Source organism: Podarcis raffonei, chromosome 9 (assembly GCF_027172205.1).
Source record: "Podarcis raffonei isolate rPodRaf1 chromosome 9, rPodRaf1.pri, whole genome shotgun sequence".
Lineage (NCBI taxonomy): Eukaryota > Metazoa > Chordata > Lepidosauria > Squamata > Lacertidae > Podarcis > Podarcis raffonei.
The window spans coordinates 3151373-3178106 of record NC_070610.1 but is presented as its reverse complement, the minus strand read 5'-3'; the positions used below and the strand labels follow the sequence as shown (position 1 = coordinate 3178106).

General features: G+C 43.2%; 1 protein-coding gene and 1 long non-coding RNA gene across 4 annotated transcripts in view; both read right to left on the bottom strand.

Annotated features, from left to right (window-relative positions):
• The window catches only part of STX18 (syntaxin 18), a 46544-nt gene extending 44085 nt beyond the window's left edge, over positions 1 to 2459 (bottom strand). The window contains exon 1 of the mRNA XM_053402048.1: positions 2187 to 2459. Within this exon, the coding sequence (XP_053258023.1) occupies positions 2187 to 2378 (192 nt within the window). The 5' untranslated portion in view covers positions 2379 to 2459. The remainder of the gene's footprint in view (positions 1 to 2186) is intronic.
• An 8484-nt stretch (positions 2460 to 10943) lies between these two features.
• On the bottom strand, positions 10944 to 15307 carry LOC128420869 (uncharacterized). 3 transcript variants are annotated; one of them, XR_008332151.1, is made up of 3 exons: positions 15137 to 15307; positions 12886 to 13055; positions 10944 to 12718 (listed from the first exon to the last, which is right to left on the bottom strand). It is a non-coding gene; the product is annotated as an uncharacterized LOC128420869 (long non-coding RNA). The 3 variants fall into 3 exon arrangements; XR_008332150.1 differs by lacking the exon at positions 15137 to 15307 and adding an exon at positions 13201 to 13690; XR_008332152.1 differs by lacking the exon at positions 15137 to 15307 and adding an exon at positions 13256 to 13690.
• Between the last annotated feature and the right edge of the window lie 11427 nt (positions 15308 to 26734).

The following is a 26734-nucleotide window of genomic DNA, read 5'->3' as shown; positions in this document are numbered from 1 at the left end:
AAAAAACAAGGGTTTATATACAGATGTGATGTTTGTGTGAAGAATAAAATGTAAGCTCAGGTACATGTACACATTCCAAGGAGGCTTTGTAGCAACAGATATTGGTGGTTAGCATTCACTATTAGAAGAAAAGGAAGTGCAAATATTGACACTAAAATGCATCGCTTAACAGTTAAGCAAAATTGGAGTGCTGGTGAGGACTGTGGAAGAAAAGGTTTTTATGAACTGAACTAATTAGGACTACACTTTAATAGCTGCCCACTGCTGCTACCATGAAAACCCCCCAGCTCTAATGGTTCACAGCTAAAGGCAAAATAAAACAAGATGTCATTAGAAATTCATATACAGTATTAGTAGTAAAATAAGCACTACAGTTTAGCTGTATATTCTACTGCATTTGTACTGGCCCTTTTGCTCTAGTGCATGATATGTGGATAATGTCCCTTTCATTGGGACAGAAGCTGCTATTACTACTGCATCAGTAGAAACAGGCTATGGGACTGTATCAGGGATCAGCAAACTTTTTCAGCAGGGGGCCGCTCCACTTTCCTTAGACCTTGTGGGGGGCCGGACTATATTTTGAAAAAATAATAATGAACGAATTCCTATGCCCCACAAATAACCCAGAGATGTATTTTAAATAAAAGTGGACATTCTACTCATGTAAAAACACACTGATTCCCGGACCATCCGCGGGCCGGATTTAGAAGGCGATTGGGCCGCATCTGGCCCCCGGGCCTTAGTTTGCCTACCCATGGATGGAGGGAGTGGAAACAGTCTCTAGTAAGACAGCAAGGAGCCAATGAGCTTGTCACTGGCAAGACTGAAAGAAATACATATGTATTCAAGGACAGCAAGCTCTGTTCCACACAATTTACACCTGCCACTGAATCAGGGATAGCCATGATAAAAGGAGGCAAATGCACATGCTCCAATAATGGAGCCTGATCTTATCCAAGACACCTGCATTTTGGCATGTTGGTTCAGACTCCATCTAGATACATTTAGAGCAGTTTAAGACTGCCATCCAGAGCTTTCCAGGCTTTTCAAGTTGGTGACACACTTTTTGGTCATGCATCATTTCGCGACACAATACTTTGGCCACCTCATGAGAAGAGAAGACTCCCTGGAAAAGACCCTGGTGTTGGGAAAGATGGAGGGCACAAGGAGAATGGGATGACAGAGGACGAGATGGCTGGACAGTGTTCTCGAAGCTACAAACATGAGTCTGAACAAACTGTGGGAGGCAGTGGAAGACAGGAGTGCCTGGCGTGTTCTGGTCCAGGGGGTCACGAAGAGTCAGACACAACTAAATGACTAAACAAGCAAACCAGAGGTTAAACTAACCCTTTCCATCCCCAGAAAGAGTGTGGGGAGCATTCATGCTACACACCTACACACTGCGGCCGGCACACTAATGTGTCATGACTCACAGTTTGGAAAGCTCTGCATTAGAAGATAGGAACCTTCTGGATCAGGCCCATGGCCCATCCAGTCCAGCGTCCTGTTCTCACAGTGGCCCACCATATCCCTGTGGAGAATCTGCAAAAAAAACATGAGCCCAAGAGCAACTCTCCCCTCCTCTGGTTTCCAGCAACTGGCATTCGGAAGCATTGCTGCCTCCAACAGAACGCAGAACAGTCTACACATCTAAACTTTTCATGTTGGTGACACACTTTTTAGACATGCATCATTTCATGACACAGTAATTCAGTTTTATTAGCAAACCGGAGGTTAAACTAACCCTTTCTAGCCGTGGGAGGCTAGAACAGTACTGTACAGTATTGTACTTTTTTGTAATAATATGGATTAATGTTGTTCACCACTCTGGGGCCATTGGGCTAAAAAGGCGGTATAAAAATAAACAATTAACACCCCCTCCTCCTTTACACTGTCACCACTGGCTGGGTAGGGAATGCAAGAGGATCAGACCCGCAAAGAATATGCTCCAACATGCAGTACTTCTCAGCCTTCTTTCTTTTCTATTAACATACCAGATCCTACCCAAGCAGAACTCCGACCCCTCTCTCTGGCGACCTGCGAAGAAAGGAGCACTTCGAGCATGTGCAGAGTGCCGCTTCTTCCGAATGGCCATACGCAGCCTCAAGATAATAAGAAGCCCCAGCTGAGCAGCGGCCAGATGCTGTTTTCTGGACTTAATTGTCGCCCCCCCCCGCCCCACTCACCACTTCGCGGGCGCGGCTGGAGAAGTCGCCTTTGGAGCGCTGCCCTCCGCCGCCGCGCTTGAGCAGGGCCTGGGCGTCGTCGCGGGGCCCGTCGCTGCCGCCGCCGCCGCCCAGCGGGACCCCCAGGGCCTTGTTGCGGGTCTTCACCGTCTTCACGCTCGCCTTGAACAGCAGCGTGATGTCCACCGCCATGGCGGGCGGCGAGGGAGGCGGAAGGCGGCCCTGCGCCGAAAGGCGTCCCCTCGCCAGCCGGGACCGCGCGCGAAGGTTCCGCCTCCGCCCGCCGCTTGGGTGGCTGGCGGGCGGGCGGGGAGTTGGCGGTTGGCCGGCTCGTCAGGGCGGCCTAGGAAGCCTTCTTCCTAAACTGCCCCCCTCTCTCGTCGGAGGGACTGGGGGGGCCGTAGACATGGGGAAGCGCTCACGCTGCGGCCCCGGAGCCTGCCTTCATTTCCTCCCTCTCCGCCTCATGATTCCGGGTCCCCCCGGAATGGAGAAGAAGGCGCCGCGGCCCCCTTTGCCCTCCCCTTGGTGTAAAATGGCGGAATCTGCGTTCCGAACCTCCCTAGGCAGGGACAGTGTATCCATACATATATGGGGTGTCCATATACATGTGTACAGTGGTACCTCGGGTTAAGAACTTAATTCGTTCTGGAGGTGCGCTCTTAACTTGAAGCACCTCCCGCTGCCGCCGCGTGATTTCTGTTCTCATCCTGAAGCAAAGTTCTTAACCCGAGGTACTATTTCTGGGATAGCGGAGTCTGTAACCTGAGGTATGTAACCTGAGGGGGAAAGCGTGGGGTTCAGTCAGTGCCGGATTAATTTATAATCTAAACAAGCTATAGTTTAGGGCCCCAAATGGGGGCCCCCAAAAAATTTTAAGAAAAAAACCCCTGGATGTACATTTCCAAAATATAAGATAAAAACCAAAGCCTACATACAGCAACCGTGTTTTGTGCTGTGTAGGCTCCTATGAATAGCATATATTCAACACAAAAAACTGACAATTTGTTGTTGACAAAGAACAGCTGGAAATATAAAGGACCCCATTACCTTCAGTAGCTTAGGGCCTCATCAAATCTAAATCTGGCCCTGGGTTCAGTGATGGTTGCCATAGGGCGCCTGATGGGACAGGTGGTTGAAGGTTCGACCCCCATAAAGGGCAGCTGCATCTCCGTCCTGCGTTGTGATGGGGTTGGACTTTCCAACTTTGCAGTTCTAGGATAACTTACAGCAGGACAGAACAGAGCTGAGTAACAAGCTCTTGAGCCAAAAGTAGCACCTGCTACTAATCATTATTATTATTCATTAAATTTGTATACCACCCATCATCCACAAATCTCCACTGCCTCCAATTAGTTCTAAATACTCCATTATTAGACTATGGGACAAACAGACCAGGCGGCTTAAAACTGAAAAGCCAAATTATTATTATTATTATTATTATTATTATTATTATTATTATTATCTGATAATAGGATGTATTTGCAAGGCTAGATGTTAAATGAAACTTTGATGTTTGCTTTACAATGTTACCTCTTTAAAATAACCATGTCTTTTCCCTGGTCTAAGGCAATTGCCATTACAGTGGTACCTCGGGTTACAGACGCTTCAGGTTACAGACTCCGCTAACCCAGAAATAGTACTTCGGGTTAAGAACTTTGCTTCAGGATGAGAACAGAAATTGTGCAGCAGCAGCAGGAGGCCCCATTAGCTAAAGTGGTGCTTCAGGTTAAGAACAGTTTCAGGTTAAGAACGGACCTCTGGAACGAATTAAGTTCTTAACCCGAGGTACCACTGTATCTTCTCCCTAGTTAACACATAGATTTTTATATAGGACTTAACCTAAAGTTTTCATTTGGTCAGAAACTCGCTGCTTCTTGTGAACCACTGACAACCTGGCTTCCGCTCTTTTTACAAGCTGGGTTTCACATTCACCCTGACCTCTCCACCCTTGGACAGTTACTGCTTGCTGCTGCTGCTGCTCAGATCTCAGCTTCCTCTCCCAGCTCCAGGCTCTCATACAGGGCTGTGTCTGCCTTTTGATACACTTCAGGCACATCCCCTCACCAAAGGTTACTCTCTGACAGCTCACTGAGTTTTAACTGAGGCCCACTGGGTGCCAGTGGAATGTCGACAAGAGTCCACATTGCAATTTAACCTTTTTTATTATTATACTGTGTCTTATAAAAGCAGTGGTCTCCAGTGTCAACTACATAATGGAACATTTCTCAAGGGACCTAGTCACCACCTTAGTAATGGTATCAGCTTAGCTGTTCCTTGGCAGGTTGCCAGCTGTAGATTACCCTATACCTTATATTCCTTAGGTCTCAGTTGTGGAGGTGACCTTGCCCACCTTTTCCCTTCATTAAGTTAACTATTCACAAACCAAATGGATTTTATAATGCAGACATCCCCTCCATTATGTTCTACTCATGCACAACCACATACACGCATGGCAGGGGGAAATAATAATTCATATCCAAATGTGGCTGGAGAGTCCTTGGAACTTGCGAGGAGACCTGACCTGGAAGAGACCCGTCAGTGAGGGCGGAGGAAACCCAAAGAGACCAGAGGCACAGCAGGGCATTGTTTATGCTGCTCAACCTCCCTGCCTAACAGCTGATGTGCAGGTAGTGCAGCAGCAGCAGCAACAACCGCTTTCCCACACGTCCTCCAACTTCAGTTCTAGTTGTGAATATTTTTGGATATACTATTTAGATTGAAGAGAGAGTGGCAGAGAGGGTGTTTAGAGGGTGCTCCCCCGCGTGATTTCACTTATGTGCATGGGGGCCCAGAACACAATCCCAACATAAAATGGGGAGTTGCCTGTACAACATTTTGAAGTACAACTTTATACCATATTTAAGTAAGCTTTACTTCAGAGTTTTACTGTTTCCCCTCAGTTTTAAAGTGCTACAAAACTTTTTAATTTAAGCAGTATTTTACTAATTATTGAAACTTCAATGATACTTTCCACAAGTTTTCCTGGGACAGATGAAGCTAACCAGCCTGTAATTCCCAGAATCCCTTTTTTAAAATTGGTGTTACATTGGATACTTTTCAATCCTTGTTTCATTTTATTATTTATTAAATTTGTATACCGCTCTGTACCTGCAGGTCTCACAGCGATTCCTTTCGCTTAGTGTTATGTCTACATAATACGAATCCCCATGACTGGGTGAGATCGCTCTGTCCCTGCTCCTGCCAACCTAGCAGTTCTAAAGCATGCCAGTGCAAGTAGATAAATTGGTACCGCTGTGGCGTTTCCATGCACTTTGGTTTCCGTCACGGTGTCCAGTTGCGCCAGAAGCAGTTTAGTCCTGCTGGCCACATGACGTGGAAAACTGTCTGTGGACAAACACTGGCTCCCTCGGCCTGAAAGAAAGATGAGCGTCGCAACCCCATAGTCACCTTAGACTGGACTTAACTGTCCATGGGTCCTTTACCTTTTGCCTATGGCTGTAGTCAGGCTCATTGTTTTCCTCCAGACAAGTCATGAGCTGTAGTCAAGGTTCATCCTTAGCTTACCACTCACAGTATGTCTTAGAGAGACAAAGTACAACTCCAGGTTTTGACACAAGACTGATCAAAATCTTGACGTAGCTAAAAGCAGTAGGACTGGAAGAGAAGCAAAGCTGTGAGTACCTGCACACTTTTGCATTCATGTTTAGCCATAATGAAAACAGCCATTACCACACATTTATTGCAAAATGAAGTCAGGAACAATGCTTTGAGGATTTTGGAAAATTTTAATATTCATCCAAGTAGACAACTTGTACTCAGGTATCATGGAAGATCATACTGTAGGCATTAATTTCCTGAAAATATATGTAGTTTTAAAAGTTTGTAGCCAGAATACTACAGCAGTACCAGCACTTTCAGATTATAATGATAGACAATACAGTGGCAAAATCCTGTCTTGATTTCTGGCCCAAAGGAAGAAAGGCTTCTCTATAATTTTTTTTTTTAAAAAAAAAGGTTAGAGGAGATGACTGAACTGGTCCACCTTATTAGGTACATAATACTTTCAGATCCCCTCCTCCCAAAGAGAGAGAGAGATAGCTTTGAAGACTGTAACCGCTTTAAAAAGTGCTTTTTCAAACTTGTGCCCAGATGCGTTTGAACTTGATCTTGGTTTCCTGTGTACAGTAACTGCATTTAGATGTGATTTGCACTTCCACAGGTACCTTGATGTGAAGGTTTAAAGCTTAGTTTTGAGAAGAGAGACTCTAGGAGTATATACTATGGCTTCTTTTATAATGGCTATAAAAAAAGCCTCCCCTTGAAATTCGAGATTTTTAGTTTGGTCTATATTTCTACAACACACATATACACACAATGAACTACATTCTTTCCCTCAAAGCACTGCAGGTAGAAGTATCCCCAGAGAAACATGCTACAATATTGTAGTGACAACCCCAGATGCACAAAAGTCATGACTCAGACCAGCTGAAGCTGCTTTGCTTTTGTAAATTCTTGCTGGGACAGGCATAATTTGGCTCGATTCTGTAATAAAGTTATATTCAGTATATTTTATTTGTTCCATACTTTCCTGGCATGGGAAGAACAACAGCTCACATGTGTTGAATTCTAATGCTGAAAACTTCTTTTTGAGGCAGTTTGCTTATACCACTTACTCGTAATCAAGGCATGTCAACAAAAGAAGCCATATTTGGAGATTGTTGGGTTGTTTGACTAAGCAGTATCAGACACATTGATTGGCCCCCATTCAAAATAAACTCAGCAACTTTATGAAAGTGAAAAAGAAATCCCACTTAAATTTGGGGGAAATTGGCAAACTTTGTGCTAATCAAGCTCCCTGAAAATATGTGCAGAGCATGCAGGAAAGAAGATATTCTGTTACCTTAGTAGTCAGTATCGGGGACATGATCCACCATCTCCTCGCTGGAACAAATGTGAACTGCACAAGAGCTCTAGGAAGTTCCAGAGGAGTTTTTGAGAACCCCTCTTTATACCAAGGAGGTTTGCACAAAAGATCCTTGCAGAAGGCTGTGCCCCTTGTTTTTATGTGGTAAATAGAACATGCATATGATGATAATGATTACAGTGGTACCTCAGGTTAAGTACTTAATTCATTCCAGAGGTCCATTCTTAACCTGAAACTGTTCTTAACCTGAAGCACCACTTTAGCTAATGGGGCCTCCTGCTGCCGCCGCGCCGCCAGAGCACAATTTCTGTTCTCATCCTGAAACAAAGTTCTTAACCCGAGGTACTATTTCTGGGTTAGTGGAGTCTGTAACCTGAAGCGTATGTAACCCAAGGTACCACTGTAATCTAAAATTTACCAAGTGCTAAAAGAGTTGCAATGAACACTGATCAGAAACACATTCCTTCCACACAATCTAAAAGGTGCGGCACAAAAGGGAAAGGAGAAGGGGAGTAAAGAGGAAAACAAGGAGATCCAGACACCAATAAAAGTTGCGAAGTGGTTTTTAAAGATGCATAATAACATTATAACGTGGCTGGTGCTGTGGGTTAAACCACAGAGCCTAAGACTTGCCGATCAGAAGGTTGGCGGTTCGAATCCCCGCAACGGGGTGAGCTCCCGTTGCTCGGTCCCTGCTCCTGCCAACCTAGCAGTTCGAAAGCACGTCAAAGTGCAAGTAGATAAATAGGTACCGCTCCAGCGGGAAGGGAAATGGCGTTTCCATGCGCTGCTCTGGTTCACCAGAAGCGGCTTAGTCATGCTGGCCACATGACCCAGAAGCTGTACGCTGGCTCCCTCAGCCAGTTAAGCAAGATGAGCGCCAGAACCCCGGAGTCGTCCGCGACTGGACCTAACGGTCAGGGGTCCCTTTACCTTTAATAACACAGTAGTGGTTACAATAACCTAATTTGATGGAAACAGCTGAGGGATGGGAGGGGCCACATGGAAGCGGAACCAAAGCTGATGGAGTGAGCGCTGACTCCCAGTTCCTGTCTGCATCCAGGTGGAATGGCGGCTCAAAGATGATAGTTAAAGGACAGGAGCCAATTGAGTTAGCAGCTCTGGGGCATCTCTCCTTCCGCTGCAGCCTGGGGGAAGAGCTGCCACTGGAAGATCATTCAGAGAGAGGAGGAGCCCATTGGCAGCCGAGCCAAAGCAGTTCCCTCATCCCTTGAGGGTGTCCAAAACGAATAGAACTGGCACTAATTATTTTGCTTTATCGTTATTCAACCAAACCTATACATGCCAACTCACACACCCAAGAATAACAACATCTTGTTTAAAATACATCGCTTAAGAAGAAATTTATGTGATTTCTCAGAATAAATTACCGGTAACCACTGAAAAGATGCCGTGTGGCGGGGAGAAGACTCCATGTTCTGGGACCTTCAGATGAAGTGCAGGGAATTTTGTTAGTTGTTGATGGCATCCATCTGTCTCCAGAGGCAATGGAGTGCCCCTCTGGGAGTACTGGAGAATCACAGCGCCTTCTGTGGCTGCAGAGACCTAACTGCTGCCTCCCACATTGTTTTTGCTGTGTTAGGAGCACAAGCCTAGGCAGTGTGCATGGAGGTCGTGGGCTGCCTAGACAACCAGACCCCCCCCTTTGCTATGTGGTTCAAAGAAAAGCAGAGCAATGCATTTTGGCATCATTATTCCAGGGCTGGGCATGATGCAGTTCTTAATGTTTAAAGTTTCTTTTGGGCAGCCCACTGCAGCAGCTTACATGGGGCAGCCATAGGGTCAGGCTGCCCATGAGGCAGACTCAGGCAGCAGCTTCAGGCAGAGGAACACAAAGATTTGGGGGCTCTGCCACCTCTAGCACTGGCGGAGAAACAGCAGCATTTCACCATAAATCTTGTGAGATCTCATACACTACATGAGATCTTGCTGGAACTTGCAGGCCACTTTGCAGGCACTGCTGCACAACCCAGGTAAGGAAGGCTTTGGCGTGGGGGGCAGGGGGCTTTGGAATTCCACCTCCAGTGACAAAATGGGCTGCATCGCCCCTGGGCAGGCAGGATGGAATAGATGGCGATATACTTAGCTTTAGCAATATAGCAATCATAGTCTTCTAATTGCATTAGAAGGTGAAGTTTGGGTTGGCTTTGTTCAGTCAACAGTGGCCAATGTATACTGCCGCCTCTACTGTTTTCAGTGATCATGGACGTTTTATATTTTTAACTTTTAATGTGGAAAATGAAAAAGTGTTCAAAGGCCAAACTCTTTTATGTGTATGTTCTCCATATTCCTTCAGGAAAACTTGGTCTGAATAAAAATCAACTAAGGATGTCAGTTTCCAAGAGTAAAAGTAAGTTAAACATCAATAGAAAATGTAATTACAGCTACTCTAAATTTTGGCAACCTCACTAGAATGACCAAGATTGGGCGGGGGGGATGAGATTTTTTAAAAATCAGTCTTCTTTCCCCAATACAGAGATTGAACTTGCTAGCAAAACAGTGGGGGTGTTACCAAAACATACACCTAGGGTTGCCATATTTCAAAAAGTAAAATTCTTGATACCCACCAAAGCTTTTTTATTTTAAGCTTTTTGAGCTGTTTCCACTGCTTTTCCATCGCGTTGCCATACATCCGGGTTTTCCCTGACATTTTGCCAATTCGGCAAAATTCCCCGATGCCGTTTTTACACTCGAAAACAAGGACATGTCAGGAATTTTCCTGACATATGCCAAGCCTACGTAACAGCACATTCTCTCCAAAGAGCCAAATGACTTTATTTGTACATTTCATGTAATTTTTTTGTTTTGCCTTGTCCCTCCACCTTTTATTATTAACATGTGGCCTTTTGCAGTGATGACTGTGATAGAAGTAAGAGGCAAACTTAATAATAGGTCCAAAACAACATTAAAAAAATCAAATGTAGCAGCAGAGATACAGGCAAGAGTGTTAAATTGTACACAGGTCAATTATAAGTACTAGTGATGATGAAACGAACAGGAGGGAGAGATCAAAAGGGAGGCAAAACTGTATTCAGCAGGAGATAACTTCATGTGGGTGGAGAATAACTGCAAAAATGCATTTTGATTAGGGGTTAAAACTCAGCCGTTTGAATTTATTCTTACCAGGTTGAATAAATAAAAACATAATGTGTGAGCTACTTCCCCTTACAGTTAATGCAGCACAGATATGTACTTTGCTTTTTGTTTGTTTTTAAAATCTTTTTAAAAAAACTTTCATATTCTTTTTCTTCTAGATTTTCAGCACTATATCAAGCCTGCAAACTTGTGACCCACCAAGTTAAACATGGCTCACAAACTATGTGTGATGGCCTGACAAGAGTTGCCTGGGATTGCAGAAACAGTTGTCAGGCACAATGCACAACCAGCAGGCTGTATTTGGCTGGGTAAATGTATGCAGACCTAGCTTAGGATTGCAGCTCTAAAAACGGGTCTAGCTCACTCCTATCACGCTTAAGTCCTGTTGAAGAGGGGGACTTATTTCCAAGTAAACATGCACACAGTTGTGCTGTACATTTCCTTTCTCCTCGGTTCCCTACCTCTTTCCAGCCCCTCTCAGGATTTAGCACTTCCGTTTACTTTGTCCTGTCATGGAGTAGTTTCAAGGCATTTGCTTTCTCATTCTTCTACCTCAGATTTTCAGAATTCTTAAAGTTTGCTTTAAACACTCAATTTCCTCAGACTATAGCTTTCCGTTTCTGTCACATATTCATGAAACTAATCATATGCAAGCATATAAAGAAACATATTAAAAGTATTAACAAGTATTACCATAAGGGAGTCTTTCCATTATTCTCATAAGATTGCATGTTTTTTTTTAAAAAAACAATAATGCTGTTTTCCTTTCCCCCAAAAGATATCCTGCTGTTACCTGTAATTTAATCTGGAAAAATCATTCACATTTGAAACTGTTCTGCACTTTAAGAACTCAAGGAAGGGCTTTCGGTGGAAATTGCACTTCAGTGCACATTCCAGTGTGCATTTGGCTGCACTGAAATGCTTATATCAAGAAAAACCCTTTTCCTTGTCCTTACTTATTTTAAAATGCAGAAGACGATACCGTCCAATTGTCCAGTTTCAAATATCCTTCCAACTGAAAACAGACGGATACAGTGATAGCAGGAACCAAGTTTTTATGTCATTAGCACGAAGGGTTTAATGAGTATGGTCATAGCAGAGCATGAATTGTCTAAAGAGGTGAACACCACAATGAATAATGGAAAGTTTCAGCAAGAGAAAACTGCATAAGCAGATTACAAAATTTATTATGAAATGTATCTGATCATTGGGAAGACTGGTTGCCTAGAATACCCGGTGCAGTCAAACCACAGAAGACATCCAAAGTGAAATGTGGGCCGGGAGGGAGGGAACCATCTGTCTGTGCTCTAAGTATGAAGAGAATTGAGAAACAAGACTTCTTTTATCCTGCTGTTATCGCTCCTCATACATGTTTTGCAATCCTTTTTATCACTGTAAACACCAGCAAAATCTGTGAAAAATCGTAGTGGGAAGATGATGGTGATGATGGCAGTGGTACACATTTACAAGTGTTAAAAACTTTTATCAGCTCCGGTGTTGGTTTTTCTGGATAAAATAATCAAAATTTTAATTTGAGTTTTACATATCAATCAATGCAGTCTTAGTCTTCCCTAGCCGATATTACATTTGCTCTAATGTCTGGTGTTGCAACTAAAAAGGAAGACTATTAGCAGGGGTAGAATTATCACAGGAACATTTATTCTAAAATAGTAGCAGTCTCTCAAACCTGTGTTAAAGATCTGTGTTAAAAACAGGAATAATATTTGCTTATTTCTCAAATTTTTGTTCAGAATAAATAAACTCACCAGCTTCCCATACTTACTGTGGAGACGTTGCTAACAGATAATATCTGAATTTTAGAATCCTTTTGATGCAATGCAAACAGAGAGAAGTTGTTGACCACAAAGGCTAGATCAGGAATGAGTTTTACTCCTGTTAACTCAAATGCTTAACCATAGGATGTAACTGCCATGAGTACATCTATTTCTGTTGAAGCTGTCACAAGGACCAATTTCTCCCTATTTGTACTGAAGCAACAGGATCCTAAAATTCATATGTAGGTTACTCATATGGCCACAGCTCTGTATCTTACAGTACATTTTAAAGCATGTCCACTCGCTATGTGCATCCAGGGAAATCTACTTTAGTATTCCACAAAAGCTTATGCTATAATAAATTTGTTTGCCTTCAGGTGCTACAAGATATGGGGATGGAAGTAAGCTTTTTTCCTGTTTGTCCCATACAAATAAAATATTGCATACATATCCTTAGTTAGTATGATACAATTACACAGTAAATATTCAAATCTTTCCCCTTCTGTTCTTTGCTTATACCATATTTTATGCAGGAGTTAAATCAATACACTCAAAATAGAGTACATCTGTTAAGATGATGGCCACCTTTGCCTTCGCAGGAACTTCAAGTCCTCTTCAGCTATCAGTTTATCACAGCCTGGGCTTCTTTATATCAGCGACATTTGAGAAGAAATCCTGCGCATAAACATCCAATGAACCAAAAAGTTCTTAGCAGTCTGTGAAAATCTCAGCTTCTTGAGGGTGCAAATTTCCTGCAATGGTGGGGAAGAAAATCAACCTTCTGCGTTTTTCTTTTTTAATATCAGAAAATTAAACCCCATATAAAATTATTCAGGGGATTACCACAGCACCAGAGAAATCTCCGCCACCATGCCACCCCTGCCGCAACTTTCTTCTGACAAATTTCCCCATTGCTTACCTGAGAAGTGGACCCCCCCGGCTCCCGCATCTTCGCCTTCCTCCTGTGCTCTTTCCCTGTGCAACAGAACTTTCGGGCGGATCCGGCCTTCACTTTCTTTCCAGGATTCTTACAAAAGTTTGCAAGTCATACAGAAGTGGGGTGTGTGTGTGATGCTCTCTACTGCTGATCTTCAAATTAATTGAACAAAGCAGAAAAGAAATCATCAGTACACCTGCGGGGACACTGGAGGGCGCTAAAACAAAAAGCAAGTAAACATTAAAACAAAAAAAAAAAAAACCCCAACCCAAACCAAGCAGGCACTCTTTTGCAAACCTGCAGGAGAGCCCAAGAATCTGAGCCTCCTGGTTATGGCAGGTATTTACTGAACTGTTTCTCAAAGGAAAGTAAAATGGCTGTAAAACTTCTTTTTACAAATAGTTGTGCAGCTGAAGGTTGGAACTAGGGCTTAGGACGTGGTACTGCCACTGCAAAGAGCACCGCAGATTCTCTTTTCTCCCATACATAATATGAAACATCTGATGCGCTTTTCGGGCAGGGCACTCCTCTTCATTGGCTGCCTCTTTTGGGGGTGGGGAGAGATTCTCAGTGCAGCAGCACCATGTCATATGTTTTGTATTGCTGCACAATAAGGCTGCTGTTTTTGGTGGCAGCCAGGAGCCTTTCAGAAGGTTCAGTTGTGGCCTGCAGAAGAAGCTAAGGGGGGCTGTATTAATAGCGCTTCTAAAATGCATCGCATTGATAGGATTGCAGGCGTTTTATAAAATGCACAAGAAAATGTTCTCGGCTGGCTGCTATGTGCTTTATAGTCTCAAGAACAGAAAGCAAAACGAATATGTCTTCATGCATGTATATTAACAATAACGTTTCTTATTAGGAAGAATATACATGATGGAGACAGTAAGAAATGCCTTTTGCGTCTTTAAAATGATGTTTATTTTAGATTCTTCTGTTACTGGTCATTTGGCTTTATTCTCAGAAGTATGCTATTTCATGTAAAATATTGGAAGAGGACTGTGAGAGGCTTTTGGCAGGCTGTAGTTATACAGCCCCTAGGAAAATACAATCATCTTTGGTGGATATATAATGAGGTAGTTTCTTATTACATAATCGAGGAGACAATGTCTTTTATATGCATTTTGCTTCACTTTTCACACTAAATTTATCATAATAAGCATCTGCTTTGAATAAAGAGAGTTTTGTGATAATTCAACCATGACCTCTCTGGAAGCACAAATGATTTTGCTTCACTTTCTCAGACTGGATTATTCTTTTGAAATGTTCCCCCTTTACTTTATGATAATCACTGTGTTAACATGAACTGATTAATCCCATCAGCCAAACATTGATATTATGGCTCAAATGGACTTTCTCCAGAAAGCCTCTGGCGATGACACCACTGGTTTCATCACTGCAGCTAAAGAAATTCAGGGGTGTTTACACTGTCAGTCAGTTTGAAGGCTGAGCAGAAAACCATACGAAATAATATATGTGACATTCCTTTTCCTAATACATAAATGGGGAAGCCATTACCAAGAATGGGTTCCACATGGAACTGGACAAAAAAGTGCCTCAAAGCAGTGAGCCTGTGTAAGTGTTAGGCTGAAATCATGGGAAGCAAATCCCATTAAACTCAGTAGGACTTTTCTTTGAATAGAGTTGCTTTTAAAACTTGAGTTCATGATGAATTGTTGACTTAAAGTCCAAGACTATCCCAGTATGTTTTGGCAACTAAGACAGAAATTGAACTAGTTTTCTCTCTTTTACTAAAGAGCATCCCAAGGTAAAGGAACTTGCAATCTGTATATAACACTTCCAAATATTTTCATTGTTCTTTTTATAGTCTTACTTCAAACTTTTAGAAGCAGCCTTCTCAAACTTCCTATCTTTCCATTCATAAACAGAAGAAAATGAAAAGGAAATATATGACCCACGGCAATGAAGACACATTTCAGGCATTGTGACACAAAGCCCCTCAGCCTCTTATTAGCAAACCAAACACCGCCTTTGTTTTTTGTGCTGATGTTGGTTTTCACTGCTGTTTGAACGACCTTTTATTGTCTCTCTATTGTCACGTAGCTGCCCTGCTCTCCTGCATTTAAGGCCACAACTGTTAGCTAGGCTTCCCAAACGTTGCCCATGAAGTTTCTGCCACTGCTTAAATCAAACATTTTCCAGAGAGAAGGAATGTGTTGCCATGCTTCTCGTTCTGATCCAAACAACCCGTGTTAAGCCACGACTAGAGACTTACGCTACAAGATCCAAGAGAGTTCACTCTGACTGGGTTGATTAAAAGGCAAAGAGCAAGATGGATGGAGTCAGTTGTGATCCGCAGGCTTCAGCATCCCGCTGAGAGCCAGTCTCTGTCATTGTGCAGGCCTCTGGGTACCAGACTCGCCAGGGTCTTCTCAGCTCTAAAAGGAAAGTGGGCTTTGTTTGCCTTTAAGCATCTGCAAACTCTACTGACACATGATCTGCCCTCTCAGCAAGACCACTCATTAGACTGATTATCACTTCAAAGTTTTCATTATCATTCATCTCTAAAGGCAATTAGGAATGGGTGGCTTTGAGTATCAGACGCTAGGTGACACTATGTGACTCATCTTTATTGATTCTTTTGTGGCAAAAGACAGTGATTGAGATGATAGGATTGCAGCCTACCTGCCCCTTTGACTGGTAAAAGCTGAAGGAAAAAATGGTGTATAATTAACTGACAGTTAATATAGGTTCTGTTTAGTGTTCCAGGAACACAATAGGGCAGGTTGCCCAAAAGGAACAAAGTAATGAAAACTCCTTTGACAAGTTAAACTCTAAAGCCAACTGTGTAATTATCTGACAGTTTTAAAAGACAGGGGCTAAAGAAGGCTGTCTTTCGTATTAATGAGACCCAAAGAATTCCTGGGTGTGGATAATAAGGAGTCACAAACAATAACAAGAACAGTTAAAGGGTGTGTGTGTGTTTCTCTAAGCGTGTAGTTTAGGGACCATTTTCCTAAGAGGATGTTTGAAAAGAGAATGTAAATGTGATTGAGAAATGAATTTAAATTATTTTTGGGACTCTGTTCTAACCTTGTTTAAGTAGTTATACCTTTAGATACAGCATCATCATGATCCTACTAGACAGACAGGTTTTATCAGTTCTAGGTTACAGGCAAAACAGTCACAAACAGAGACATTTCTGTCCCCTTAAAAATTTCCAGCATCACAACAACAAACACCTAAAAGTCAAGCCCAAGTACAAATGAGATACCTTTGCAAGAGCAAAGGACTGATCCTGCAGTTCACAAGGCCTAAGGAGACTTTATCTAACTTACAAGTTTTTGCACAACCATTTTCTCTGACGTGACTTACCATGTGAGATTGTCACACTATAGACGTGCAGTGGTCGGTCCAAGCACAGACAAAACTTAAGGTTTCAATGACATTACTATCAGGCTTAAGAGCAGGCACAAAAGGCAACCAACTTTAAAAGCCATGCCTTTTTTCTTCCGTATGGCATCATAACTAGATTTATTATTATTAATCACCTTTATTATTATTAATTACCTGCCCTTTACCAGCGCAGATCCCAGAGTGGAATGCAACAATTAAAATTCAGTACTAAAAAGAGTTAAAACAAATTACACTCACAGAAAATGGACCGGTCTCGAAAACACACATTTCAGGGTAATGTGTGTCCAGGGTAAAAGAGATGCATCTTCAGCATTTACCAAAATCTGTATGGTGAAGGCACCAGATGCTCCAGGGTCCTCAATTTATGGAATCCCTCCCTGGCTGTTGTTTCCCCCCAATAGCTTACCCTTACCTTGGCTGCTTCTGTAGGAGGATTCTACCAGCTGAAGAAGTTAGGGTTCTGCCTAAGTGCAGAACCTTACATTTGCTGCTATTGAAATTCATTTTGTTAGTTTGGGCCCAGTTCTCCAATCTGTTAAGGTCATCTTGAATCCTGATTCTGTCTTCTGCTGTATTAGCTACCCCTCCCAGTTTGGTGTCACAGTGCACACACACCATTTGAATAGCAATGGTCATCAACAAGGGGGGGGGCGGGCAGCCCCCTCAAATATTTTATTGGGGAGGGTGAAGAGACCCCTCAGCCTCTAGGTCCAGGAGTTGGTTCCTATGAAAAAGAGCACAGGCTTCGTAGGGAATGGTTTTGCTCACTTATTCCCAACTTAATTCCATAGTTTCACTCACGGATAGAAAACTCTTCAGAGTAGCTCAACACATTTTGGAGTAGAACGCCCCTTCAGGTGCTTGAATTGTAATGGTAATATCATCTTAAAGGTAAACGTAAAGGAGCCCTGACCATTAAGTCCAGTCGTGACCGACTCTGGGGTTGCAGCACTCATCTCGCTTTATTGGCTGAGGGAGCCGGCGTACAGCTTCTGGGTCATGTGGCCAGCATGACTAAGCCGCTTCTGGCGAACCAGAGCAGCGCACAGAAATGCCGTTTACCTTCCCGCCAGAGCGGTACCTTTTTATCTACTTGCACTTTGATGTGCTTTCGAACTGCTAGGTTGGCAGGAGCTGGGACAGAGCAATGGGAGCTCACCCCATTGCTGGGATTCAAACCACAGACCTTCTAATCGGCAAGCCCAAGGCTCTGTGGTTTACACCATAGCGTTAATAAACAATTCCTCTACAACCTTTTCAAGCTGGTTCTTGAGTTGCTTATATTTTAAGAACAAGGCATTTTTAATTTTAAGAATTTCTGAAGCTCCTGAAGAAGGGGTATTGTTTTATTCCAAAGCACTTTGATCTGCTTGTGAAGAGTTTTGCATCACGGAATACTGGAACTGTTATAGTTACTGTATTTGAGGTGTCTTTCCCCACCCCACCCCACCCCTTTATTTTATTTTATTTTATTTATTTCCTTATGCTCAATTCACATAACATTTTTTTGGATGTGTAAGTAATTGAAATGAGCAAATAATCTGATGCTCTGCAAAATTACCATGCAACAAATGCTTTGGTAATGAATCTCCTGACATCACCAGTATGCTCTGGTGCTGCTTTCCCCAGCTGTCTTTTGCGTCTTAATCTGAGCTAAACAAATTATAGGTAAAAGGCTTTAATTGGAGTGTTGTTCACTGAGACACTCAACACTGGATCAATTAACGAACAAGATAAGTATAGTAAACAAAGATAACATTTTGTTTAGATGGGATGTTGCCGATTACAGACTCTCCAGAAACAGCCTGCACAGGATCACAATTAAATAGCATTATCTTTCAAAGTGACGGTACATTTTGTTTACCTGTTAGGCCTGCTTATATATCCTCACTGACAGATGCTGATGTTCTTTTATTTTAAAATGGACCAACTTGTGCTTCCTCCCTCCTTTGACACAGTGCCCATCATGACTTTGAAGATGCAAAGAGTGAAAGTAGAAGATTTGTAGGCAGACTTTAAATCCACTGGTGGAAAAGGGAAAAATACCTGGGCTAGCTTAAGACCAAAGACTCACCTAAGTCAGCATCCCTTTCCATGGTGGCCAAACCCTTCTGCTCTTGCTTGCTCACAGCAACTAGCGGGTTTCACATAGCCATTAGGACGACATAGTCTCTAGTTTACACAAATTTAAGGAGGATAAAGCTATCTCCACATCTTGCGGGAGCAAATTCCTCAGATTAAGTATGCACTGTGTGAAGTGCTTTATTTTATCTGTTCCGAATCACCAGTAATCTCTTCTGCATCCTAAATCATCCCCACCACCACTGACTCCAAACTCTTATTCACAAAATTGACTTTTTGATCTCAAGATAACCAGATGACATTGCTTGAATCACTTCATGGCTTCCCAGCGGCTTGTGCCTTCTGTCTTCTGAAGCATTATCTTGGTTTTTCCTATAGTTAATTAATTAACATAGGAAGATTTTCTCCCTACTCTCTCCCATCAGAGTTTTTGCCTGCTTCAGAAATATGTGTTTAAAATGAATACTTCCTTTCATCAAGATTAATTATGCTTTTGGTCATGTATTTCTGTTCAAAGCAAGTATGCTGGATAAATAGGAATGCAACTTGCAACACCAGCACTGATTTCTCAGATGACCTTATCAAATACTCTCAGCCCCTCTTCTGCACCAAGAGAAAGAGCTGAACTTGTTTCATTTGCTGGAGCCACCCAAGGCTTATATACAGGTAAATTAAATCCAAATAGATCCCTACTTAGGGTGCTTTCTGATCTAAGAGAACGCAGCATGTTTTAGCTATACTGACTATACAGCTATACAGACCAGGGGCACTGTTGAGAGGGTGCCCTGGATCTTTCACAGTGGACCCTAAATCACCTGACCTTTCCGCCCTTTTACTTTAAACTTTTTAAAAGTTTTGCTTATAATAAGGTTACCAGATGTCCCCGTTTCCCGGGGACAGCCCCCAGATTTACAAATCAGTCCCCTGACAAAATCCATCTATTTAGTAGGAAGTTGAAAAGTGTCCCCGGATTCATTGAAAAAAATCTGGCAACCTTAGCTTATAAGGCAGTTGTGCCCACTGCAAAGTACAGTGCTAGCTGTAGACTAGGCCTCCTGTGCCGACAACATTCATGAAACAATTGCTCTTAAGGTCACAGATACATAGCTGGCATATTGTCTGGTTTGGCCCTGACAGACAGCTTTTGACATCTGAGATGTACTGGTATGTTTTTGAAGACACAACGCATTCCTGTGGCTGTGCTTTGTTTTAACTGTTTTTAACACTGAACAGTTTTATAACTGCTTTAGTGTTACTGTAGAATGTCTTCCTTTTATTCATTTTTGGAAACAAAAATATAAATATTTGATGATGATGATGATGATGATTAATACCCTCCCCATCTGGGTAGCTTCCAGCAAAGTATTAAAATACAATAATTCGTCAAATATGAAAAGCTTCCCTAAACAGGGCTGCCTTCAGATGTCTTCTAAAAGTCAGATAGTTGTTTATATCTTTGACATCTGATGGGAGGGCATTCCACTTTTCAATCTGGTAAATTGGTTTCCATTTTTTTTTCAGTTTTGCAATAATAAGTAATAATACCTTTGGCCATGTGGGATTTGACAAACTCAGCTCTGAAAATAGCATGATGATTGAAGTCTGCTAGTGTGTGCAAATATACTTTTAATTAAAATGATTGATGGCTCTTGAATGTGGAAGGAAAATCTAGCCAACCCATATTCCCACCCCCCAAATGGACTGTGTTAGTTATTTATTTAAATGTTTAAACCATCCTATAGTACAAATGGAGTCATCTTCAAATTGGTTCAAAGTGTTTACAGCTATTGGAAACTTCACCGGTGGCAGGAGGGCTTTTTATGGAGCCAGGGCCGGCCCACTCATTAGGCGGAGTGAAGTAGCCCGCCTCAGGTGGTGGACTCCCACAGGGCAGTGCCTCCATGGGTGCCACACCCAACTGCCCCGCCACTGCCACCGGGGTCCCATGTGGCTTCTGGCAAAATCTCACAGGACTCTCACAAAATCTCGCCGGAAGCTGCAGTGACCCTGATAAGTGAGGCTTCAGCGGGGAGTACGGGGGACCATTTGCCCATTTTGCCTCTGGTGGCGAAATGGGTTGGGCTGCCCTTGCATGGGGTCGTCTTGGGTTTTCCATTCCCATGTGCTTTATTATAACAAACTCTAATAATCCATCTCTGCTTCTGTACAATCTGATCCTAAGATCATCCCAATACATTTTGGTCCCCGAGGCATAGAATTCAAACGCCCCCCCCCACACTTCCACTAATAACATGGGGTAAATCCATTGCCACACAAACAGAACTCTTGCTTCTGCATTTCCATTAATTTCAGTGAGTCAAAACTCATTGGGCTCTGTAGATCAGGTCTGCTTGAACTACTAATTCTTCTGAGAGCGTTTATCTGCAAATATAACAGAGAAAGAAAGAAAAATAAAAACATTTCCAGCTGACACTGACAGTAAAAAATTTACATCAACCCTACTTTAAATTTATAAATCAGTATAAGCAATCCATATGTCCAAAATAGGTATCTATGTAAATGAGACTGATGATTCTAAGCCATCTGTTTAAATCCAGAAACAGCAATAAAGTCTTCATGCCAGTGAGTATTAGTAGATGGCCGAAGCTTCTTCTTCCTGCCATAGTCCCAGTTTGGCCAGATACACAAAGATTGGTGAACATTTCAATAATGAATTTTTGAAAGACAGACTAGGAAAGATGCAACTGATCTTCTGTGATTTTCATGATTACTTGCAGAAGTAAGAAATGTTTGGTTGATTCAGACACATGGACCTCCTGTGGCAGACAAAATTCCCAGCATGGCAGATTTTTAAAATAGGAAAGATCAAGTAGTGTTGCCTCACATTTGTTTCTGGAATGCTACAGGTGATAAATAAACCACATTTTGCTGACTATTTGCAGTAGCTACATGGTGTGAATCTTTGTGGGGATATGTCCCAATTAATTATTCTCTTTGGCCCATTTCTAATAGTGCCAAATGCCATATGGAACCATTAAAATGTTAATTTACATTTACTATTGTAGGGAAATTTGCTGTGATATTGTGCAATTACTCAACTTATAGATAAGGCTAAATAGACCATAATTGAAACCACCTTTGAAGATGGTTAATGTTTCAGTCTTTGGTTTTAAAAGAGCTACCGTTCCAGAGAACTGTGAAAACTCTGTGAGTGGGCAGGGGATGGTGGAGAGGAAAATTAAATACTAACCCCAAAATTTGGGATCCGTAGCATAGGTGAGTGGAGATGAGAAAGGCCTTTCTCTGAAACCCTGGAGAAGATTAACCTTTTTTATTTATTTTTTGATTCATCATCAGATCTCAGGGCGGTTCTTCAAATACCGTTCCAAATGTCCTCAGACAAGCTCATTAAGCCCTTCTCTTACATTAATATATAAATTCTTTCAATTTATATCCCGCCTTCCTTCCAAATCAACTGGTAAACTGGTATACATAGAAATGTTTCTCTGATTTCTTAACTGTACAGTGGTACCTTGGTTTGCATACGTCTTGGTTTGCATATGTTTTGGATTAAAAACCCGTCAAACCTGGAAGTGCGTGTCCTGGTTTGCAACCTTTTTTTGGTTGTTAGACCCTTTTGCATCTCCTGTTTAGTCTTCCTTAAAGCTCTTGTGCCCCTCTCTACCCCTCTAGCAATGAACAGAGCATACATTATTAAGTAAGTTTAAAAATTTTACTTACTAAAGCCAAAGGTCTGGTTCATGTGTTATTCCAGGCAGGAGTAAGGAGAACACAGGTAGATTACTCTTGGTTGCAAAATACAACATATAGTTTCAAGCATGTGGTCTAAAGTTTGAGTAACTTCAGGCACATCTGTCCTGGTGGATTACATGGAGAGAAGAGAAAGGAGCAGAAACAGCTTCACTTCCTCCATCCCGGCGGTAATGGGGCATGACCTAGCTGAGTCTAGGAACAGACGTCTCTGGTCTTAACCCCTTCATGTACTAACTAGCACTTATCCATAGTTATAATTGACTGCAATTTCCCACACACGTCTCCATTCCTACTTCCTATGCTGTGGCCACCTTCTTGCCCTGCCCTGGACAGAGGGCAAACAGCAGTGACTGCTACTGAGAAGGAGAGAACTGGCACATGAGGAAACATGGCTTCTACACATAACTGCCATTACTACTTGCCTGCTGACACTACTGCTAGCAGCGACCACCATGGCATTGTCAAGATACAAAACAGGTGAACGAGCAACGGTGGCTGCTGCTTCAATCCAACACCCTGGCTCACCTGCTCACTTGCCTGGGTGGCAGACTTTGCAAAGATGCAGCTGATGTTTCTTGGTCATCTTTCTTTGTCCTTTTGGTAGCAATGGCTGTTGCTTCTGGTGGATAAGCAAGAATGGGCAAACAGCTGCTACTGCCTACCCTCCACTACTCTGGGACAAAGGGAAGGAAGAAGAGGTGCTGCCGTTGCTGCCACAGGCGGCAGCACATATGTCAAATGATAGACAGAGAAGGGGGTCAAGGGCCCAATCCCCCAGTGGAACCTAACAGCAGTACAGGGTGGGGGCCAATCATCCACTGCTGCTGCCACCCAGAAACAAGGTCCAGTGGGCCTTCCCAGGCTCTCAGCAAATGCTTGAGGACATCAGCTCTGTCCTTGTATTTCATGCAAATCATGACCACAACTGGGGCAAAGTTAAGCACTTTTTAATCCTGCGGCTTTCAAGAGCAGACTTGCCTCCCCCTGAAATCAAAGGCACCTAAGACTGCTTAATTAATTTTCCTTTAGATGGTGAGAAAATGAATCTTACACGTTTGGCTTAAGCCAGCATTTCCAGAGCAGCATTTCTGATTCTAAACTTACATGTGTGTTCCGTTAATAGGCATAATCTTGCTGTAATGTGTCCTTTTGTTTTAAAGGGCTTCACCTTTAGCCATCCATTGCATAACACAAGAGGATGCTGTTTCAGTTTGGGAGCTGCAAGTCCAAGGGTCTGTGACCTTGGTGCCTTTAGGGTGGACTGAGCCCAATCAGGAAAGGCTGCCACCCCCAGCTCCTGCCACCCCACCTTCTAAGCATCTGTGGGTGCTCAAACAGCAATTTCCTCCTCCATAATCTGGCAATTACAATGCAGTCATGGAGTTGTCTTTCTCCATCTCTCTCCCCCCTACCCCTCCCTTGATCTCGGTGCCTTTTCCAGCTTTAAGTTGTTAGAAGTCTGGCTTCTTTAGTCTGAGGGCAGAAAGATACTGATAATTTTTCTTTTGATCTGTTATTGGGGAAAACAACTCCACCAGGAAAAAAAGATACAGGGAACTGTGTGTGCAAGAGGACAGAGAGGCGTTCCATACTTAGAGTTCCATACTTAGAGCTGAACTCAGTTCCCATTTCAGTGATCAAGCAGCAGCGTGAAACTTAATTAAACTGACATGTCTAAGTGCAAATAATTGCAGTGATTTTTCTTTCATTTTTTGCCTTTCCTTGAAGCATTGCTTCTATTGCTCTGAGTGAGAGGAGAGCAATGTTGACTTTCCTATTTCAGGACTGCACTTGTCAAAACGACTGAATTGTTAACTTTAGTTTTTAAATGCAGGATCTCCACCACACACTAGTATTTTCTATCCATTTGCTAGCATTCTGATATTGTCTCCACAGTTCCATCACACTGTCATGCAGCCAAGAAACTGAACTCAAGAGCCGCCAAACAACTTCACAACTAAGCAGTGTTGCTCCTTCAGCTCTGACAGTGAAAACGTAATGTGTTTCACCTAGCCCAAGAAACCTCAGTCTTAGCCACCTTTAAAGCTAGTACTTTGACAGGAAAAAATGTAAGAATGTCTTTGTGCAGCTCCCACTGGAAGATTTGTAGTGCCACATCACAATCCTGCATGTGAATGAAGTCAGGGGAGGGGAGGGCACTGGCAGAGGAACAGGGGAGTTGGGGGAGCGCATCGCCCCCGGCACCATTGGGGAGGGGGGTACCACCGCGGCTGCACCCCCCGGACATGTGCTGCGCACCCCCCACTGTGCCAGGCGCCATGCCTGAAGGATGCATGCCACACCCCTGGGACGCACACCAGCTGCGCCCCCGCCTGCTCTCTGCCCCCAGTGACGGAGCATGCAGCTTCACCACAAGGGAGGGGAGCAAAAGTGAAGGGAGCTTGCACAACAGCCATTGCATGGCATAGGAACAGGAAGAGAGGGGTTCAGAGGTTTCAGTGGTGTCATAAAACAATGGCAGAAGTTTGAGGGAGGGAGGAAATGAGAGGAAAATGTTGATTTTAAAGAACAGCAGAGGTTTGAGTACAGTACCTTAATTCTATGAAGGCACCATGGAACATCTGAGAATTCTGCATCTCTCACATGAGGCAGCCGAGGAACAGAAGAGAGAGAGAAGTTTGAGTACAATGAGAAGGGAGAAATGCTGAAAGGAGGAAAAGTGACTGCTTTAAACAATGGCAGAAGTTTGAATAAAGTAGGAGTGGAGAGACAGTGAAAGAAAAAATGTGGTTTTGAGCAACGACAGAGGTTTGTCCACTAAAAAAGTAAAGGTAAAGGACCCCTGGACTGTTAAGTCCACTCAAAGGCGACTATGGGGTTGCGGCACTCATCTCTCTTTCAGGCCAAGGGAGCTGGCGTTTGTCCACAGATAGCTTTCTGGGTCTAAACCGCTTCTGGTGCAACGGAACACCATGACGGAAACCAGACTGCAAAGAAATGCAGTTTATCTTCCCGCTGCAGCAGTACCTATTTATCTACTGATCAAATTTGCAGATGACACCAAACTGGGAGGGGTGGCTAACACCCCAGAGGACAGGATCACACTTCAAAACGACCTTGACAGATTGGAGAACTGGGCCAAAACAAACAAGATGAATTTTAACAGGGAAAAATGTAAAGTATTGCACTTGGGCAAAAAAAATGAGAGGCACAAATACAAGATGGGTGACACCTGGCTTGAGAGCAGTACATGGGAAAAGGATCTAGGAGTCTTGGTTGACCACAAACTTGACATGAGCCAACAGTGTGACGCGGCAGCTAAAAAAGCCAATGCAATTCTGGGCTGCATCAATAGGAGTATAGCATCTAGATCAAGGGAAGTAATAGTGCCACTGTATTCTGCTCTGGTCAGACCTCACCTGGAGTACTGTGTCCAGTTCTGGGCACCACAGTTCAAGAAGGACACTGACAAACTGGAACGTGTCCAGAGGAGGGCAACCAAAATGGTCAAAGGCCTGGAAACGATGCCTTATGAGGAACGGCTAAGGGAGCTGGGCATGTTTAGCCTGGAGAAGAGGAGGTTAAGGGGTGATATGATAGCCAGGTTCAAATATATAAAAGGATGTCACATAGAGGAGGGAGAAAGGTTGTTTTCTGCTGCTCCAGAGAAGCAGACACGGAGCAATGGATCCAAACTGCAGGAAAGAAGATTCCACCTAAACATTAGGAAGAACTTCCTGACAGTAAGAGCTGTTCGACAGTGGAATTTGCTGCCAAGGAGTGTGGTGGAGTCTCCTTCTTTGGAGGTCTTTAAGCAGAGGCTTGACAACCATATGTCAGGAGTGCTCTGATGGTGTTTCCTGCTTGGCAGGGGGTTGGACTCGATGGTACTTGTGGTCGCTTCCAACTCTATGATTCTATGATTCTATGATACTTGCACTGGTGTGCTTTCGAACTGCTAGGTTGGCAGGAGCTGGGACAGAGCAACAAGAGCTCACCCCGTCAGAGGGATTCGAACCACTGACCTTCTGATCGGCAAGCCCAAGAGGCTCAGTGGTTTAGGCCACAGCGCCACCTTGCCCCTTTGTCTACTACCAAAGCAAGACAATGGTCCAGCACATCCATTGCCACACCTGCAGATGTAAAGGAGTACAGCTGTGTGTTATCAGAATATTGCTGACAACATACTCCAAAACTTCAGATACCCCCACTCAGCAGTTTCATGTAGATATTAAACAGCATGGAGGATAAAACTGAACCCTGAGGAACCCTACAGTGAAGACTCCAAAGGGCTGAATAGCATTCCCCAAGCATCACCCTCTGGAAACAACCAGCCAAGGAGGACCAGAACCACTGGAAAGCCAGAACGTCTCTCTCTGGTCCATCTGAACTAAATATGATAGTGGGTGCTCACAGTGCTCAGCTGCTTTAAGATCAGAAGAAGAAGAAGAAAAGGCCATACACTGTTTCAGAAGCCTTGTGGCCCCTGTTTCTGACAACATGCTTGGGTTCAATACCTTGAAACGAGTTTGCACAGTGTTTTGTTAAATTAGCAGCTACAGCAACAGGAGCTGCAGGAGTGACTGGAAGTGTCTCAAAATTACTAGAATCACCAGGTGTCTTGCTTCTCAGAAAAATTTTGAAGTATATTTTGCCACAAACAGTGGCAAATAGTCAG